The sequence below is a fragment of the Ailuropoda melanoleuca genome, chromosome 9 (assembly GCF_002007445.2).
Source record: "Ailuropoda melanoleuca isolate Jingjing chromosome 9, ASM200744v2, whole genome shotgun sequence".
Lineage (NCBI taxonomy): Eukaryota > Metazoa > Chordata > Mammalia > Carnivora > Ursidae > Ailuropoda > Ailuropoda melanoleuca.
In genome coordinates, this window is record NC_048226.1 from 639580 (window position 1) to 654945 (window position 15366).

Consider the following 15366-nt stretch of genomic DNA (forward strand, 5'->3'; position numbering starts at 1 on the left):
GGGCCTGACAGAAGGACCTCTGGGCATGCAAGCAGAGGCCGCTGCCCACAGAACCCGGGCTCTGGGTGGGGCAGCCCTCAGGTGCATTGAAGCCCCGGCATCCCCATGCGGGCGGCCAGCCCCTCCCCATCCCTCACGGGGGCTGTGCCTCCCAGACGCAGATCCCCAGCGGCAGGATGACGGGCAGAGGACAGAGGGACTGAGCCACACCACCAGAAATGCTTGTGATCCAGGGGCCAGTCTGTCTGTCCTCGCCCTCGCTCCCTACTCTCCCCCCCCAAAACACAAGTCGGCATTTACTAGGATGCACGACAGGCCAGGCCGTCTGGGAAGAAGAAGATAGACATCTCTGGAGGGAAGGAAGCCGTGGAGGCCCACAGCACCTGTACGTGGACGCGACGCCCACAGCCCTGCAGTGGCCCTGGGGCACTCCGTAGGCATGACACTGGAGGGGTCCCGGGGGGCCGCCTGCCCCTGCGGTGGGGCCACCTGGGGCTGGGTGGAGGATGCGTACCTTGTCTCACGAAGGTCTGGCTGGTGTCCAGCAGGATCTCACAGCCTTCGATAATCATGCGCTCGATGGCGAGGTTTTTCCGGATGTTCTCTGTCTCACTCACTTCGTCGTGCATTATCCTGCGGGGATGGGAAATAAGTCAGAGGCAGCAGGAGGGGAAGCCAGGCCTCTGGCCGGACCCAGCGGGAAAGCCTGGCTCCTAGGATTCTTGGAGCCTGCAGTCACGAAGGGGAGATGGCCTGCATTTATTGAGCACCCACTGTGTGCTGGACACTCTACAGGCAAGCGTGGTCTCATTTTCTTCTGGAAACTCAAGGAAGCAGGGACTCTTATTTCAGGGAAAAGGAAATGGAGGTTAGCAGTTAGGAAGCCGGTGTGTCTGATGTGAAAGTCTGAACCATGTGCAACAGAATGGCAGCATGGGGAGGAAGATGGGAGCTCAGCAAACATTCTTTATTCATTACTCTGCCCTCTGTCCCACTACTGGTCTTATTTCCAGCAACAAACCAATTTATCCCTGCCCCAGGGCCTTTGCACTTGCTGTTTCTGCTCCTTGAATGCTCGTTATATGGTTGTTTCCTTAACGGTGTTTGGGTTCTGGAATGGCTGAGTTTGGAACGATGGCAATCCAGCTGGCTCAGGGAAAGACTGACTTCAGTTTACTTTCACAGGCTCCTGCACGTCCGGGAGGGAAGCAGGCCACAGCATGCCACTGAGACTACGGACAACTCTGTCCTGTTCTGACTGCCGCAACACTCCTCTTTTCCAGCAGGTGGCGCCATCTACCTACTTTTAAATAAAAGGGGGTTGGGGAAGGAGCGCCTGGATTTCCAGGGGTCAGGAAGATGATGAGTAATTTTGGGCGGAGTCTGGAAGAAGTGCCCCGCCTGCTCCAGGAGAGGCTGATTCCACAAGTCAAGGGCTGGCAGTTTCCGCAGGGACATTACCCAGCTCAAACCCCAGGACAACGGGAGGGGACACCTGTCAGGCTGGATGTGCGCTGGTGGAATCGTCACCTTGAGCAATTACTGGACGTCTCTGGCCCTTAGTCTCCCACCTGTAGGATCTGGGGGCGAGGGTGGGAGATAACCGACTGTCTGGCGCATGGCGGGTGCTTCCGTGAAGAGCAGTGATCAGCATGTTGTAACTCAGACATTATTTTTATCTGTCATTTCTTCTGGCTATGGGACCCGGGCTTCACGATGGGGCCTCGGCACCCCCAGCGATACTATCCTCAGAGCCCAGGCCCCAGCCCGCCTCCGGGAGGGACGTGGGACCCAGGAAGCAGCCACAGGCGATGGGAACCATCCGCCTGCTGGTGGGGATTCTCCCCAGGAGGGCTGTCGTTTGTGAAAGTAAGGGGGGGAGGGGTTCCAAAGTAGCAAACCTGGTTTGGCCGTGAGACCCGCGTGGACTGCTGCTGCTGAGACCATGCCAGCCCCGGGCTGGGGTCTGCATCGGGGACCAGGCCGCGCGTGCAGCCAGGGGCTCATGCACGTGGGGAGCTAGAAGTGGAGCCAGTGCTCAGGGCGCCTGGCGGTGGGGGTCAGGAGGCTAGACAGGCAGGCCCAGAGGCAGGTGGGAGCCAGTCCCAGGGAGGTGGGCGTGTGAGTACAGCTGGGGGGCTGGAAGCTCTTGTGGCCCCCGTGGGCGGGGAGGGGGAAGGGCTGATGGCGTAAAGACAGGAAAGCCCCCTCTGTGCATTAGGGCTGAGCTCTGGGGCAGGTGCGGGTGATGGGGTGGGATGCCCAGGACCCCGGGGGATGGGAATCAGGGTCTCAGGCCAAGCACCTTGGGCGCTAGGACAGGGCGCCCCAGGGTGACGAAAGCCTCACAGGGGCCCCCGGCCTTCTCCTTGGGGAAGAGTGTGCAGGATTTGGCTCCCTGGGACTCGAAAGGACAGATGTTTCATGAGTAGGCAATCACGCCCTGCTAACACGCTTGCCCTGCCCTGGGCCAGCGGTCCTCCCTCTGCCCAGGGGGGAGCCGAGGCCTGACCGGCTGCCCCTTGCCGGGCCGGGGAAGCCTCTTAGGGCCACCGGGCAGGGCTGTGGTGGGCCGACCCTCCTTCGTACCTTCCGGCACCCCATCTCTGGGCGCAGGGCCCCTCCTCACGTCTGGTTCCCACACGGTGAAGCCCCCAGGGTCGTCTCACCAGTCTCATGATGACCCCTGGCGTCTCGCTCCCCTGACCTCCATGCCCTGCTCCCCTCTGGCCACCTCTGCCACTGCTGTCCAGCTCCAGTCCTCGCAACAGGAAGGACTCCCCTCAAACGGCCCCTCCTGATTTTCCTCCACCCTTCTGGCTGCTCAGCCTAGGACCCTGCAACCCCCTCCAGTCTCTGTCCCTCCATCTAATCTGCCAGTCACTCCTGCCGGTTCCACCTTCAAAATGCCCCTGGAATCTGAGCCTCCGCCTGACCCACGGCTGTCTGCCGCTGACCACCATCATCTGTCTGGGTGACGCCAGGGGTGCCGGGAGGCACCTGGGTGCCCAGGTGTTTGTCCTGAGACCCGATCCCTCTCCCCCAGGGTCCTGGGAGCACAGCCCGCTCCTCCACCTGGGCCCCTTGGCTGCTTAGCTTACAAAGAGAAAGCTCCCCTGGGCTCTGGAGACTGGGAGGGGGGCAGGTGTGGGGCCCTGACCAGAGGCCCCCGGCTCGTGTCCCCACTGACACCACAGGCTGCTGGCCAGAGTCTCGGGCATGTGGAGCCACAGGGTGGACACAGTCCCACTGGAGGACAGAGGGAACGGGCCCCTGTGAGTGTCCTTCTCCGAGCCCCCCGTGTCCGGTGCCCACCTGGGCTTGAGCCATCAGTGTCTGCTCACGGGGCTCTGCTTCCTGCTGCTGACGGCTGAGCCCCTGCCTCCGAATCCTAACCTGAACACCAGCTCTTACCAGCCGGGGCTGAGACTCCCGGTGGGGCATCCTCAGCCCCGGCCTGGGGCCTGGCCAGGGGTGGGGGCGCCCAGAGGCCAGGCTCACCTGGAGAGCTCCTCCAGTTTCGACTTGGCGTAGTCCAGGCTGTTGCGCTCCACGTGCTCGTGCGGGGTGTGCGCCAGGAGCTCATGCAGCGTCAAGATGTACCTGGGGATCTGGGGCGGGGAGGGGGCGGGGGGGGTGGAGACAGGCGGAGGGACGGAGCAGCAGCACAGGACAGGAAGAGAGAGGGGGAGGCAGAGAACGGACGTCAGCTGGGAGGAGCCCTGGAGCTGGGCCGTCTGGGACCAGAGCCGGGAGGAGCCGGAGGCCGGGCGGGCAAGCTCAGGACCAGGGGTGCTCAGCGGCACAGGAGGCCGGGCCCCCCGCCCCGCGGCCCCCAGCACTGGGCAGGGCGCCACCTGGAACATGGGGTAGGTGAGGAAGGTCTCCAGCGTGCGCTCCTCGCAGTCGGGCTTGGCCTCGTAGTGCTTCAGCAGCTTGTCGAAGTCGCGGTTCTGCTTGCAGTGGGCCAGGATCTGCAGGCTGTACTGGTGATTGCGCACGAACTCCTGGTAGATGTTCAGCACGGGCAGGAGGATGTCGAACAGGTCCGCTGCAAGGGAGGGGGCTCAGGGGGCCAGTCTCCGACCCCCTCCCCGGGGAGCACGGCCCCGGGGAGCATCGCCCCAAGGAGCCCCCGACCCCCTCCCCGGGGAGCCCCGCCCGGAGGAGCCCTGGTGAGGGAGGGGGGTCTCCGGCACCCCTGCCCCCTCCAGGGCCAGATGGGCAGGCCCCAGCAGAATCACAGTTGTAGAACCGGCCTGTCCAGTCTGGCCCCCATGTGTTGGAGGCCCCCCCCCCCGACAGCAGGTGCAGAGGGCACTGCTGTGGCCCCCACCCCTCCAGGCTGTGGGCACTCCCTGTGGGCTCCCAGCTGGGTCCTCTCTGCCAGGAACAGCTCTCCGAGGAGGGAGGCTGCCTCATGCACAGGCCACACCCCACCCAGTACCGGGCCCAGGTGGGGGTGTAAAGGACAGCCCCCAGCCTCACCCATGACACCTCTGAGCGGCCAGCCCAGCTCCAGCTCCAGAGTTTCCCAGGGGTCCAATGACGCCTCCGGTGTAACTGTGTTGTGCCCCCACTGCCCCCTGCTCTGGCTCCCTCACTGGGTCACATGGAGGGCTCCCCAAGAGGCCTGCCTCCCAGAGTGTCCCCCCTGTGACAGCAGTGATGACCGAGGTCACAAGGTGAGTCCGCAGTGGGCCTGGAACCAGGTCTCCTGACTCCCTATTTGAGTCTTCCCGCCACACCCCACACCCTCCTGGGTCTGGCCCTTCAGCCGTCTGTCCCTCCGTCCATCCTCCTCTGTCCTTCTGGACATCTGCCCCTGTTCACCCTCCAGCCCCAGGGTCCTCCTGCCCTTTCAGCTTCCCAGAGCCCAACCAATCTCCCCAAACTCATCCTTCAACACTTGATGGGTGGGGTGGGCCCACGGAGCGCGAGGCTTACAAACCCCATTAAGAAAGAAAAGACCCGGAACCAGAGCTCCTGGGTAGGGCCGTCCACCGCCCAGGCCCAGCAGTCAGAGGGCTCAACCGCGCTGAGGCCGTAGGGGCAGCCCTGTCTTTCCAGGGCTGCTCACATTCTGGCTTTGGGGAAAGCGGGGGACAATGATGAGAAAAACAACAAAAAAGTGCCCACCCACTCAGAGGCCTTCATGGCCTGAGGGCAGTTCTTTGTTCCAGAAATTCTACTTCTGGAAACGTATCTCAGGGAAATACTCTGTAAAAAGGAGAAAATGTCACACACGGAGCTGATGATTTCTAGCAACAAGAAGTGGGACCAATTCCGGAGAGCCAGTGACAGGCGTGGAGCATTACACAGCCATCAAAAAGCCCGCTTCCAGGGTAACAAAACACTTGTGCCATCAAGTTAGGTTAAAAAAAAATTAAAATAAATAAAAAAACAACAACCCACAGCAAGATTCAAAATGTAAATTCAGTATGTTTGCAATTATGCAAACTGGGAAAAAAAAACCCAAGATCTATGCATAGAAAAAAATTGGAAGAAAACACACAGAGATGTTTATGGCAGCTCTCTTTGGAGGGAGAACTCTGATTGATATTTTTAAACCTTTCCTACTTTTCTGGATTCTCAAATGTCTCAAACGGGTACGTCGATATTATTTTTAAAAGGAAACAGTAGATACGTAACTAAACCTAGATCGCGTCCTCCCAGACATGAGGTTTTTGCCCACGTGTGTTTCCTCTTCTCCCCGAGGGATTCGGGGGGCCTGCGAGGGGCCTCCACCGCGCTCTGGGAGGACGGGAGCGCCGGCAGCCTGGAGGGCAGCCCGGGGAGGGACGTCGGGGGGCCGGCTACTCACCCAGGACCAGGGTGGGCCAGCTGGAGACGCGGGCCTTCAGGCCCTGGTAGAAAATCTGGTGCAGGAACATGATGGTCTCGCTGCGGGGAAAGCCTGGGGTGAGCTGCGCCCTGCCCCGAGCCGGCGGCACCCAGGGGCCGGCGGGACCCCGGCAGCAAGCTGCTTCCTCCGCGGAGCCCCGGGTGAAAGCCCGTCAGCAGTGCCTGTAAGCTGCTGGGGCCCGGTGCTGGACGAGTACGCAGGACTCCGTGTTAAAAAGCAGCGGAGAATTCCAGGACGGCCCCAAGTAGGGCTCCCCAGGCTGGGGCTGCCAGCCTCGCTGTGCCCCCCGAGTTCGTGCCATCTGGGAGCAACCTTGGGGATCCCAGAGGAGCCCAGGGCCCTGGAGAGTACGGAGTAAAGGCCCCTGATGACGTGCATATTGGGCTGTGGCTTCAGACCCACACGACGCAGGGCTGCGCTCAGCCTAGGCCCCGACCCCGGGCTGTGCGGTCTTAAGCAAGATGCCGAGCATCTCTGAACTTCACGTCTTTCTGCACAAAACAGGGAGGTGAAATGAGGTAACCCTGCAAGCAAGGGGACGATGTCAGTGCCCAGTGCATAGTGGGTGCTCGGTAAAGGCTAGCTCTCCAGTGCCCTTTGTGGGACAAGTTAGGGAAGCAAAACACCCAGTGTCCCCCCAGCACCAGCTCTGTCGCTGCCTAGAATGCCTGGGGAATGTGCGCTCCCCAGGCAGCCACGCTGGCACCCCCTTCCCGCCCACGGCTTCCCAGGCAGCTGGCCCCAGAACAGCCCCAGTCTGTTGTCACAGCTCGTCCTCTGAGGACACGGGGACTTCTTGTCTCCGCGGGGGAGAGACTCTGGCAGCCCCCTCCCTGCCAGCTGTCCCTCCTCTGCTGCCCCTCATCACCCTGGCTCCTACCACCCTGGAGATCTGGGGGTCTCCCCAGAGGGTCTGGGGCTTGCCTTGAACCAGACGGGGGACTGCAAAAGGATGCTAAGGTCGTGCACGCTATTCTCGGACAGGGAAAGTGAGGCCCCTAGAGGAAGAGTTGGGGCAGCCTGAGCCTCTGAGCCTCTGCTCACACGCCCTCCCCCCCCGGCCCTGGGCTGTCCCCTCTCCCAGTGCCATGTGTCCCCAGGGGCCTCACTCCCTCAGAACCACAAGGCCAGGCAGGGGTGGAAGGCGCCGGGGGGCACGGGCCTGAGGGCAGCAGAGCGTGGGGTCTCCCTCGTGTCCAGAGGGGCCCCGAGACCTCAGGGGGAGAAGGGGGAAGGCTGAGGGAGGGTCGGGGAGAGAGACACCCAGACGACACCTCTAGGTGGAACAGCAAGGCCTCTAACCCAGTTTCATCCACCGGACGCTCAGGATGGAAGGAAAACATGGCGCCAGAGAGACTGTCAACAAGATTCCAAGCAAAGGAAACGTTCTGAGCTCTCATTCTGAGCGTGGGTCCTGTCACCATGAAGACATGACCGTCCTCTCCCTGAGGTCCCACGAGAATGGTCCCCCTGGCCTGGTGACGCACTGATTCCCCGACCAGGGCCACCATGAATGGCTGAAGTCATTTTCAGTTTGAGGCAGCAGGTCCCCTACAGAGGGACTGTTGATGGGGCTGGTTTCTGTCTCTCTGCGGTCCTTGAACTAGTCTGTCGAATGAACAAACGCGTACTGATCCCGAGAACATTGGCCGGCCACGTGTGAAGACCACTTGGGCAGTTCAGAAGCAAGAGACTGACCCAAGTGTGTGTGAGAATGCACAAAGGGAAGAACATCTGATCTGAGATGGGAAGACTGGGTATCAGGGGACTTTCAGGGGTTCTTCAGGGAGCCAGGAAGCTCTGGACTACCCTGAGCATGGCCCCAGCAACACTCAGGGGAGCCATTCCCAGGCACCTCTAGCAGAAAACTGCCAGGATGCATCGGGGAGGATAAATTCCAACACTGCACGGGCCACTGTAGTAGCATGTTAGGAACGTCATAAGCTAGGGCTATAAAAATACAGGTGACGAAGCCTCCATTTTTAAAGTACAAACTGAGAGAATTTCACCTATAATCATTACCCATCTCCTAGGAAAATAAATTGATCTTATTTTGATTTGCTTTAAAAAAAATCATTGTTATGTTCATTGAACATTTTTCTTAATGTATGGCCATCTGAATTCCTTGTTTTGGGAACTCCCTAGCCACATCCAATTACTATTTTGTCTCTTCTTAATTTTAAATAACCCTACGTATTAAGTAAATAACCCTAACACATGGTGTAGACATTCTTGCTCAGCTGTCTGCCCACTGATAGTGTGTTTGCTGTTTCAGTTTTTTATTTTTTGGAAGTTTTTCCTTTTTGGCTTGTGAGGCATATCTTGTCTGTCCACCTTCTGCTTCTGAGTGTGTGGGTCTCATACACACCTGCTTTGTTTTCCTGCTTCGGTTTTACATGAAAGTGCTCAGCTGCACTTACCGGGTGTGAGATGTGAGCAAGGGTGTGCATGCCGTTCTCCCCGGTGAGGTCAGCCAGCTGCCCGATTCCACCCGTCAAACACGCCCACCGTCTCCACTCTTGTCCACGCCGCTTCTTGCCATTCCTACTTCTTACACGGTCTTCGGTCTGTCTCTAGACTTTCTACCTTACTTTCTGGCACTACCCTCGGGCTATTTTCCTTCTTTTTAATGTATTTATACATTTTTATAACATATTTTAAATAAAGTAGGGCATGTTTCTTTCACTGTCCTTGTTTGGAAACACTGTTACCGACTTATATGTATTTGCTCCTTCAGCTGAACTCCAAGATCACTTTGCTATGCTGCCCTTTGGCTGGAATCATATTACATTTATAAAATATTTTGGGTGAACGTGGCCACTCCAAGACACAGAATCTTTCCATCCAAGGTAATGGCCCACTCCCTGTAAAGCCTGCAATCTCAGAAAGATTTTTATATTTTTAAATGGTTTGGAAAAAAAAGAATATTTCACAGTACGTGAACATACGTCACATTCATATTTTAGCGTCCGTAAGTGAAGATTTGTCAGGGAACAGCCACCTCCATTCATTCATGGATCATCTGTGACCGCTTAGTTTCAACACAGACCGCATGGCCCACAAGGTCTGAAATACCTCCTTCTGGCGCTCTACAGAAAAGCTGTGCTGCTCCCTGGCCCGTGAGAATGCTGTCCCTGAATTGTGTAGTGTGTAGCTGGTGCAGCTGTACACGACGGCCCTGACCCCACCCACAGCCAAGCGGGACCTAGACACAGAGTAAGTCATTATGTAAGTGTGATGAGTGCCACGAAGGGCAGCAGGGTGCCCTGGGGACACACAAGCAGGGACATAAGCCAGTGGTGGCAAGGGACATGGGGGTGGCCAGGGACGTGATAGCCAAGGAAAGACGTGAAGACAGAGCAGGAGACAGCCGTCAAGGACGGTAGGGCGGGAAGAACGTTCGAGGGAGAGGCAGTGACCTGTCTGCAGAACATAGCTGGGACGTGCTCATTCTGCCTAGTCCCCTCCTGAGCCCAGAAAAAAGGGGAATGACTTGCCCACGGCCAGGCCGGGGGGAGGTGGGCAGAGCCTGGCCCCTGCACTCCCGCCCCACCCTCTGCCCGTCCACACGGCCCCTTACCCATCTGCCCTCCGGTGCTGACATGACTAATCCATGGTGGCACACTGCCCACCCCCCCAGTTCTCACCATCCCGCTCAACTCAGAGTGGGCATCCGTGTACAAGCCACCTGCCCCCTGGGGCAGGTGCCTCTGGTCACCAGCCACGCCTGTGGTGCCCTGCGCTGGGGGTCCGGGCGTGGTTTCCACCGCCGGGAAATAGCCCCAGTCTGTGAGCTTGTTGTCTGGGTGAACCGAAACGGCCTGGACGCGTTTACTGGGAACACCTTTCTTCCCCGACTGGGGGAGTACACCGTGAACCCCTCCCTGCCCCGCAGCACCGTCGGGGAATCCGCCAGCCTGGAAAGAGGCCTCCCTTCCCCAGCTCCAGCAACTACCAAGCTAGCATCAGGTTTCCAGCGGGCCAGACCTCTCAGCCTAAACGCGAGTCCCGCGGGAAGCCACGTGCAGGAAAGTGTTCTCCTGAGTGGGGCAGCCCCTCTGCCTGTGACACACGACCCGCTGTACCGTGGTCAGAGCAGGGAGCACCGGGCGGTTGTGCACCCCAGGTGCTGTCTGCACAGCCCTTGTGCAGTAAGTGGGACAGCGGGGCTCCCATGCAAGAGAAGTTCTCCAGCGGAGCAGGGCCGAGGCCGAGCGCACGTCAGACCCTCGCGGTCATGAGCAGAGGGAGGAGGCTGGGGGTCAGGGGACAGGAGCCCAGCCTGCTAGCTAGCAGGGCGGTGGGGAGTACAGAGCTTAACAGGAAACAGAGTGGGGCTGAAACTGCAGCCCACCGATCGCTGTGTGCCCTCAAGCATACCCGGCAACCTCTCTGAGCTCCAGCCTCGTGGGGCGCCTCTGAGGACTGGAAAGCATGCAGGTGCGAAGCAGGTTCCGCAAAGCACAGCCGTAATGTGGTGAGCGCCGTCCAGAACGTTCACTCCCGCCGAGTGCTGGTTGGGCTCGTCACGAGGGCAAGGGAAGCATCACCCCAGCGGTTCCTTGTGCTCACGAGGGCACAGAGGAGGGGCAGTGAAGGTCGTGCTGTGGCCCACCGACTGTCCACTGAGCTGCGGAACATCCCAAGGCAGCCACTCCCGGCTCATTCGCCCCCAGCCTGGGCCCGGGGACGGAAGGAACTGCAGCCTGTTGCCGCTGGAGATCAGGGCCGGGGCGGGGAGGGAGCCCGCCGCACAGCACTGCGTCCCCGCATAGGCTCACTGCGTTTTCCTGCTTCACACGGTAAGAAAACGGAGTGGAATACATCGATTGCTTCTCCACGCTGAACCAGCCCTGCATTCCTGGGGTAAATTCCGTCTGGCCATGATGTGTTTCTGGATCCAACTTGGTCATATTCCGTATCTACGTGCTCTGATAGGAGACAGACGTTGTTTTGGGTGCTGGAGTGATGCCGGCCTCACAGAGGAGGAGGGAAGCGCCCCCCGTGTGAGATGTGGATTTTGTTCTGGCAGGTGCATCACTGGGGGCTTGACGGTTGCGTTAGTGTCTCGCTCCCACGGAACACAGGACACCCAGCGCAGTGCGAGATGCGGTGTGCGAACCCCTCACTGGATCCTCCGACCCCCGTAGGGGGCAGGCACACTCCCGCGTCAGCGGAGCCCACGCTCTGGAGGCCACAAGAACTGATCAGGCCGCCGCGGTTTGGACCAGGATCAGTGAGATCGCGAAGCCGGTGCCCATCGGCCGTGGGCCCCTTGCCCCTTGCAGGCGCCTGCTGCCAGGAGAGGAGGGGGCTACTCCCTCCCGTTTATTCTCTGGTAAAGGCCTCTGACCGATCGTGCACTCGTTGTAAGATAAAAACCATGGGCTACTTTTTCAAACAACTCCTGAGCAAAGGCTGGGAGCTGGCCTGAAATCTCTCCACGGAAGACGCCAGCTAAGAGAATTCCGTCAAAGATTGATAAGAGTAACAAAATTGCAGAAAGATTAAAGAAACACAAAAGCACAGCTTTCTTAGCGGTGGTGATAAGCGCTCACAGAAGGCTCGCAATCGTGCCCTAAAATACCAGAAGCATGCGTGGCACAGAAGTGTGCGGGTGCCTCCCACAGCACAGCTGACCCTGAGCGGCCCGGGTTCGAACCGCGCGGCCCGTTACCCACGGGTTTCCTTGATAAATACAGTATGGCGCTGAAAATGTATTTTCCTTGTGATTTTCTGAATGCTGTTTTCTCCTCTCCGGCTCCCTCCAGATAATGTCTGTAAACCATTTAACGGGCAGATTTCAGCTATGTTATCAGTAACGCTATCCGTAGTTAAGATTTGGGGAGTCCAAAGTCATACGTGAATATTTGAGCATGCCCCCCCACCCTGGAGTTGTCCAAGGGTCAGCGGCGCTGAGCCTCCAGGGCAGGGGGCCGCCTGCAGGTGCGGTCCGTGAGCTGTGGCCGCGGCACTTGCGAGAGATGGGGTTCCTTGGCTTCACCCCAGACCTCCCAACAGAGAAGCACAGGGCGGGTCCTCGTCCGCTGCACTGCCCAGGGCGCTCAGGGACGCTCCTGTCACTGTGTCGGAAAGACCCCACTGTAGTTTCTGGGGTAAATGTTACCCAATTTCACAAAAACATAATTGATTTTCTTCATTTTAGGAAATAGAGGCATTTACACGATACTTAAAAATTCAACATGTACGTTAAGAACGAACCTCGTAAAGCCCAGTGGTTCAGTTTCTAGAAGATCTTCAGGGGTCAAAGGCTGTCTCTTTCCTGCCCCCACCCTGTGGGCGTCCACACCCATGGCCTCAGGCCTGCCCACCCCAAGGACTTTGGGCCTCTCCAGCCAGACCCCTGACCGGCGTCTGCACCCCTCCGTCACCTCCAGGCTGCCCCACAGGCCCCTCGCACCTGCACCCCCTGGGTCCTGACCGCCGTGGGGCGGGCCTGGCTGAGGGCCGGTCAGGGAGAGTGTAACGGCTGAGTGAGGCGTATTTTGGCAGGACCACAGCTGAATGAACATCTCGGGGCACACGGTGGCCCACCCTAATTCCTGGGGGGGTTGCTCACACATTGCACTCTGGTTATGTGTTCTCACATCTGTCCCTTTTCTGCAGTTCACCCAACTTTAGCACCCACCAAAACGTGCATCCACTTAAACCATTTCTTAAGAAACTCCTTTTACGAGGAGGTTGACAGCCACAGAGCAGCGGCTAGCTCGGCCTTCTGGGGCGCCTTGAACCCCACAGCGATGCCAGAGTCGCCATTTGGGAAAAGTGCGTGTGTCTGCTGGGCAGGTGGACGTGCGGCACTGAGCCTGGCCTCCAGGTCATTACGGCCACATCAGGGTAGGAGCACGGAGCAGAGTTGGCGCTCTGGGGCCTGATTTAAACCTCGAACCACTTCCACCCCCGCTTAGCGTCGGCCCTGACAGCGTGAGAGCCATGATCTTCTGCTGGGGGGCTGGCCTGGCGCCCCGGCGGAGGTTCCCAGCAGCCCTGGCCTCTGCCCCTGCAGGGCTCACAGCACCCGCCAGGCCCAGACGGGTTCTGACCATCAGACGCGTCTCCACACACTGCTGGGCGTGCCCTGGGGGACTCGCCGCCCCGTGAGCGCCTCCACCCACTACGTGGCCCCCGTGTGCTCTGCAGCCACGCTCGTGGGGGGTGTGTGGCTCGGAGCCACGTGGCTCGGGCGGCTTCCAAGCCACGTGGGCCGGCTGCTCAGCCGTGCCGGGCCGAGCGCCCCGAGGTGGGCCCTGCCCCGGCGGAGCTCACCTGTTCAGGAAGATGCTGCTGACGTCGTCGTGCGTGATGGGGGGCTTCTTGGAGCTGGCGGCCATGCGCAGTGGGCGCAGGAAGTTGTTGACGAGGATGTGCAGTTGCTGCACGTACTCGGCCTCGGCCTCCAGCATGCTGAACACCACCTGGTTCCTCTTGCGCATGCTGTCGGCGTGCGGCGAGCGGATGTAGTCCTGGATGATGGTCTTCCACTTGCGTCGGCACAGCCAGCCTCGCAGGAAGCTCTGCACCTGTGGGACCGGGCGCGGGGTGGGGGGCTCTGTCAGCGGGGACCGCGGGCGGGGCGTGCGGGGAGGAAAGCCCGGCTGGGGGCCAGGCCTGCGCACGCCGCCGGCCAGGTCCTGGGCAAGCTGCCCGGTCCCTCTGGGCCAGTTTCCCCATCTGTAGGCAGAGCTAATGGGGGGCGCCCGGACTCCAGTGCGGTCTGGGACTGGTGGCATCTCCCGGGAGCCTGCCGGAAAGGCAGATGCCAGGCCCCGCCGCGGACCTCTGTGTGTGAACAAGACCCCCGGGGCTCTGAAGGAGAAGGGTGGTCCGAGTCTGCATCATGGGACAGGGCTGGAGGACAGAGGCCTGCCAGGCTGTGCTGGGCCCGTCTCCCACTGCATCTCGGCCCACGAGCGGCCTGAAAGCCCGGGAGTCTCCATGAACACGCACCTGGATGGAGGGTGGTTATCAAACCGCACGGAACGTGACAAATGAGCTAATCTCGTGCTGGGGCCTAATGAGCGCTCTGAGTCCCAGAGCCTGCCTGGAACCTCTTTTCCTGCCTCCGTGGGGAAACGCATGCTGATACTTGATCTGGGAGTCGGGCTGCTTGGCACGGCCACGTGTTGGCAAGAACTTGGGAGAGGACTCGATTCCCAGGCACATAGAGCTCCCTGCTGCTGGGACAGAGCCCTGCGGGTCCCGGGGTCGCCTGGTGAGGACCAGGGATGGCTGATATCAGTCTCAGCTCAAAGGGGCATGAGCGGCACGTTCGGCCGTCAGGCTGAGGATGTGCAGCTAGGGCTGTCTGCCCCGGAGAGGAGCCCAGCCCTGAGCCCAGACCTCTCTCTTCCAAGACAGGAAGGCTCTCTCCACGAGGGCGGGCCTGCCCTGAGCCCCCAGGAGGGGGATAATCGAGGGAGAGAGGAGGATTTCAGCTGCTACGTAAAATGTTCCAACCAGAATGGCTTCTCAAAATGGGCCCAGAAGCCCAGTGGAGCCACAGCACAGATGGAAGGGGCTTGGCTCGGACCTGGTGGTGAACCCCGAGGCCTGTGGGGGCCTGGCAGTTCCTCCAGACGCAGGAGGCCGGCTGGTGGGACTAACGGGGCTTGTATGGGAGGAGGGCCCTGGGCTGCGCGACCTTGTGTTTTCCGGGGGCCACTGTGTCCGGGGAACAGAGGACGTGCGCTCTGCAGCTCGGGGGCTGGGGTTTAAACGTCCCGTGCAAACGTGGAGCTCTGTGACCTGGGCACGTCCCTTTGACTCTCTGCACCGCAGCCTACCCCATACGTGAAATGCAGATAATAATGAAACCCCAGAGGGTTTTCAGTTAGGAATGAATTAATCTGCATAAAGCTCCTAGAATAGCGTCTGACACACAGAAAGTGCTTAATGAATGTTAGCTATTTCTATTTTTGAGAAACAAAATCCAGACTTTGATGTGAAACGTTTAGCTTTTAAAGCACTTGCAACAAATTAACAAGAAAAAAAAACACACCATGTGGGCTCAAAACCCCAAACACGCCGGGAGGCTGAACTCGGCCCGGGGGACGCCCGTGTGCAGTTTCTGGTCTGGGGGCGTCAGGGCCTTTCTGCCCCCTCCACACGCAGGACTGTCCAGTTCCACCAGTCTTAGGGTGACCCGGGCTCCCCGGCTTCAAGTCTGGCAGCCTGCACACGCACACATGCCCCTTCCCTGGGCACCTGCTGTCCTCGCTGGCCCACGGTGCTGGTCAGCACCCCAGCCACCGGGCAGATCCCCAGGGCCTTCTAGATGTTTGCCCCCTGGAGTCTCATGGAGCAAACCAGCAGGGGCAGCTCTCGGGTCCAGGGGCTCCCATGCCAAGGTGTGTGTGGGACTAGAGGGGGCAGTTGTGAGAGGAAGGTCTGCATGGGGAGGGGGCGGGGTGCGTGGCAATGGGGAGGGGGTCAGGGGGTTGTGGTAGTGGGGAGGAGGCTGGGGGTGGCATTGGGGGAGG

General features: G+C 59.7%; 1 protein-coding gene across 5 annotated transcripts in view; it reads right to left on the reverse strand.

Moving 5' to 3' along the window:
* Positions 1-15366, reverse strand: part of RASGRF1 (Ras protein specific guanine nucleotide releasing factor 1) — a 100067-nt gene that overhangs the window by 50087 nt on the left and 34614 nt on the right. For all 5 annotated transcript variants that reach the window (XM_019803534.2, XM_002923000.2, XM_019803535.2 and 2 more), the window contains exons 5-9: positions 13154-13407; positions 5825-5904; positions 3858-4051; positions 3502-3611; positions 515-633 (exon numbers count right to left, since the gene is read on the reverse strand). In XM_019803534.2, the coding sequence (XP_019659093.1) occupies positions 515-633; positions 3502-3611; positions 3858-4051; positions 5825-5904; positions 13154-13407 (757 nt within the window). The remainder of the gene's footprint in view (positions 1-514; positions 634-3501; positions 3612-3857; positions 4052-5824; positions 5905-13153; positions 13408-15366) is intronic.